General features: G+C 54.0%; 1 protein-coding gene across 1 annotated transcript in view; it reads right to left on the reverse strand.

Annotated features, from left to right (window-relative positions):
• Positions 1 to 133: 133 nt before the first annotated feature.
• Positions 134 to 4,287, reverse strand: part of LOC122546831 (nesprin-2-like) — a gene marked incomplete at its 3' end in the record, with an annotated part of 15,136 nt that continues 10,982 nt past the window's right edge. The window contains exons 2-4 of the mRNA XM_043685464.1: positions 3,767 to 3,975; positions 2,360 to 2,560; positions 134 to 262 (exon numbers count right to left, since the gene is read on the reverse strand). Of these exons, the coding sequence (XP_043541399.1) occupies positions 134 to 262; positions 2,360 to 2,560; positions 3,767 to 3,975 (539 nt within the window). The remainder of the gene's footprint in view (positions 263 to 2,359; positions 2,561 to 3,766; positions 3,976 to 4,287) is intronic.

Raw genomic sequence — 4,287 nt, forward strand, 5'->3', positions numbered from 1 at the left:
CGGGGCAGTGGGATTAATGGAGATGGAGACAGGGCTGTGAGGAGAGAGCGGGGCAGTGGGATTAATGGAGATGGAGACAGGCTATGAAGAGGTGCAGATCACTGACACTGCTTTGATTAGGAGTCTTGCTTACCATCAGTGCCTTGCGATGCTGTGTCAGAGTGTGCAGGCTGAGTCCCGGGCTACTGAGCTGGACCAGGCCTCGCTGCCTCTCACAGTCAGCCAACCACATCATGAGTGAATAGCTGATCCGATAGAAATCCTGGAGCCAGAAACATAAACCACAAAACCCAATCAGCATCAGGACAATCCGCAGCTGAACAGATTCACTGGTATTTACCAGGAAACATTCCAAACTAGTCCCTGGTATTGGACCAGAAAACTCTGCTATTCCAACCCTGCAGCTCGATACAGTGTGGAAACCCTGCTCCAGACTCTGCTGCAGACTCCAGAGCAGGGAAACACTCCCAGTATCAGCAGGAAATGGTGTGAATCCCACACCCCACCCCACCCCACGTTGTCATCACCAGGTCAGAGGGCAGTCATTGGAAGGGACATTGAGTATCAGGATAGACAAGAGCTGAAAATGTGTTGCTGGAAAAGCGCAGCAGGTCAGGCAGCATCCAGGGAACAGGAGAATCGACATTTTGGGCATAAGCCCTTCTTCAGGAATGGGGTTTCCTGAAGAAGGGCTTATGCCCGAAACGTCGATTCTCCTGTTCCCTGGATGCTGCCTGACCTGCTGCGCTTTTCCAGCAACACATTTTCAGCTCTGATCTCCAGCATCTGCAGTCCTCACTTTCTCCTATCAGGATAGACAAGTCATGCTGCAGCTCTGTAGAACTTTAGTCAGGCCACACTTGGAATACTGCATCCAGTTCTGGTCACCACACTACCAGAAGGATGTGGATGCTTTGGGGAGGGTATGGAGAAGGTTTACCAGGATGTTGCCTGTAATGGGGGATTCTAGCGATGAAGAAACTGGGTTTGTTGGATAGACTGGGTTTGTTTTCACTGGACTGCGGGAGGTTGAGGGGTGACCTGATAGAAGTTTATAAGGTTGTGAATGGCCTGGATAGAGTGGGAACTATGAGGCTTTTCCCCCAGGGTGGAGGGGTCAGTTATTAGGGGGACACAGGCTCAAGGGGCTGGGGGGAGAAGTTTAAAAGAGATGTGCGAGGCAAGTCTTTCACACAAAGAGCTGGAACGTGCTGCCTGCGGAGGTGGTGGGGGAAGACACAATCGCAGCTTTCAAGGAGCACCTGGACAGATACAGGAATAGGAAGGGGATAGAGGGATACGGATCCTGTAAGGGAAGGCAGTTTTAATGTGGGCACTGTGTCAGTGCAGGCTTGGCGGGCTGAAGGGCCTGTCCCTGTGCTGTACTGTTCTTTGTTCTATCCCAGCAGCCTTCCTGTGGGCTCCAGACGAGACCTTACTTCATTGCGTCCCGGTGAAATGTGATTACAATCCCCTCTCCACCCACTGGGGGATCCCCACAGCTTGGGGCTGTGGGGTCTCATGATGGGGCTGATAGCAGGGGGGATCGCTACCCACAGGAGGGTTCCAAGATGGAGTGACCCCTCCTCTGGAGCCCACATGAGGGTCAATCATTGGTTCTCCCTTTGCCGCAGGAAGTGGCCTTTGGTTGACCGATGATCAGCTCAATGGGGTTGCTGCTGACCTATCACACCTCGCCTTCGTGGCTCAGTAACCAGAGCAAATAGACAGACAGACATCGGACCCAGTGCCATCACCCTGCCCTCCACCTCCCAGCCTGCCCTGATAAACCCCACTTACAGGAAATAACCTACAATCAGTGACTAATCAGTAACTCCAACGCTGCTGCTCAGCATCAGGGAGAATATTCACACCAGGCTACCTTTACAAGCAAGTGATTTACATTAAAACACATTTGCTGTTGTCTCCCTAATGGATAAAGGTAGCACCATCTCGCACAGCAAGATTCCACAGGCAGCGGATAAGGAGAGATGACCAGGTAACTATGAGGGAGGAATGTTGGCCACTCAGCTGTCCTGCTGCATTCCAATAAAGCCTGCAGTCAAAGTGGTCAGTGCACTACCTCCCCTCACCCTGACCCCTCACCCCCATCAATACAATTGGTCAGCACCAAGCATTACCTCAGGCAGGACACGGCTGATTTCCCAGGCTGACTTGGCATCTCACTCCATCACACTTTCCCCATTTCAAGATCACCCCCTGATCCTCTCACCCAGCAACAGTGAGCCTGTTAGCACCCCCACCATTCACCTGACACTGGGTCAGGGGTCAGAGTCCTATACCAAACCTCACCTGGCACTGGGTCAGGGGTCAGAGGGTCCTGCACAGTCAGTCTCACCTGGCACTGGGTCAGGGTGCTCCGTAATGATGCTCGCCATCGCTCCAGTCTCTGTGCTGTCCTCTCCCAGGTACCATTCACTTGCTGCAGTTTCTCCTGTAATTCCTGGGCCTCAGCACTGTCTGTCTGCAGGAACTCCCGGCTGCTCAGCTTGGCAGAGGTGACCAGGGCCTTGTACTTGTCAAACTCCTTCTGAACGTTCTGTGGAAAGGAGACAGCACTGTGATAGCTCCAAACCTGTTAGCTACATTCAACACTGAGACAGACAGACTTTCAAACAAGGAGGTATCAGGGCTAAGGGGAAAAGGCAGGGGTTCTTTAAGTTCATTGGCTAGTTGATGACCGTGCTGTCAGCTGTCTGGGCCCATAGCTCTGGAATAGCACCTCTAACCCTCCCACTCCTTCCTTCTCTCCCTCTGGTTCTCAGTCTCTTTCCCCCCTCTCCTTTCTGATTATCCTTAAAACTCATCTCTGTGTTTGAGCTTTCTTTTCCCATATCAATCTGTTCAGAGATGCTGTGACTCCACGCTGGAGCATGTTGGAGTTAAACCCGGGCCACCTGACTCAGAGATAGGGACATTAACACAGCAGCAGGAGAATCCTTTGAGTGAATCTTTTTGTGGTGACATGGTGTTTCTCGTGGCGCCTTCACTTAGCCACAGTCTTGCATTGTTATGGATTATCGCCCTGGAGACCCTTCCCCTTTCCCCACTATGGAAATTGCTGAGTGCCCTGGGCTCAAGCAGACAGACCAGCCCTCAGGTAAACACTGACAAGTCCCAGGCCTCAGATACTCACACACAGGAGCAAGGCCTCAGATACTCACTCGCAGGCCCCAGGCCTCAGATACTCACTCACATGCCCCAGGCCTCAGATACTCACTCGCAGGCCCCAGGCCTCAGATACTCACTCACTCACAGGCCCCAGGCCTCAGATACACACACACAGGAGCAAGGCCTCAGATACTCACTCGCAGGCCCCAGGCCTCAGATACTCACTCACTCACAGGCCCCAGGCCTCAGATACACACACACAGGAGCAAGGCCTCAGATACTCACACACATGCCCCAGGCCTCAGATACTCACACACAGGCCCCAGCCCTCAGATACACACACACACAGAAGCAAGGCTTCAGATACTCACTCACAGGCCCCAAGCCTCAGATACACACACAGGAGCAAGGCCTCAGATACTCACACACATGCCCCAGGCCTCAGATACTCACACACAGGCCCCAGCCCTCAGATACACACACACACAGAAGCAAGGCTTCAGATACTCACTCACATGCCCCAGGCCTCAGATACTCACTCACTCGCAGGCCCCAGGCCTCAGATACTCACTCACTCGCAGCCCCAGGCCTCAGATACTCACTCACTCAGAGGCCCCAGGCCTCAGATACTCACTCGCAGGCTCCGCAGCCTCTCCTCAATGGCTGCAAGCTGAGGTGAAGGCTCCAGGCTCTCAGCCTTATTCAGTGTGGGTTCAATGTGGACCAGCCACTGGGAAATATCATCCAGGTCAGAGTTCAGCTGCTGCCATTGCTGCAGGTTCTGTTTAATGACAAGTTCCTCACTCAGGGCCTTGGCATTGAGCAGCTGCCAGTGTTCAATACCTGCAGGGAAGAGCACAACCTCATGGGCAGGCGAATCACCGCAACAGGGCACAGGGGGAATCACCGTGACAGAGGACAGCGGGGTCACCGCGACAGGGCACAGGGGGGTCACCGTGACAGAGGGGTCACTGCGACAGGGCACAGGGGGAATCTCCGCGACAGGCAACAGGGGGAATCACCGTGACAGGGCACAGGGGAATCATCGCGACAGGCAGAGGGGGATCACCGTGACAGGGCACAGGGGGAATCACCATGACAGGGCACAGGGGGATCACCGCGACGGGGCACAGGGGGATCACCGCGACAGGGCAC

The sequence above is a fragment of the Chiloscyllium plagiosum genome, unplaced genomic scaffold, assembly GCF_004010195.1.
Source record: "Chiloscyllium plagiosum isolate BGI_BamShark_2017 unplaced genomic scaffold, ASM401019v2 scaf_13945, whole genome shotgun sequence".
Lineage (NCBI taxonomy): Eukaryota > Metazoa > Chordata > Chondrichthyes > Orectolobiformes > Hemiscylliidae > Chiloscyllium > Chiloscyllium plagiosum.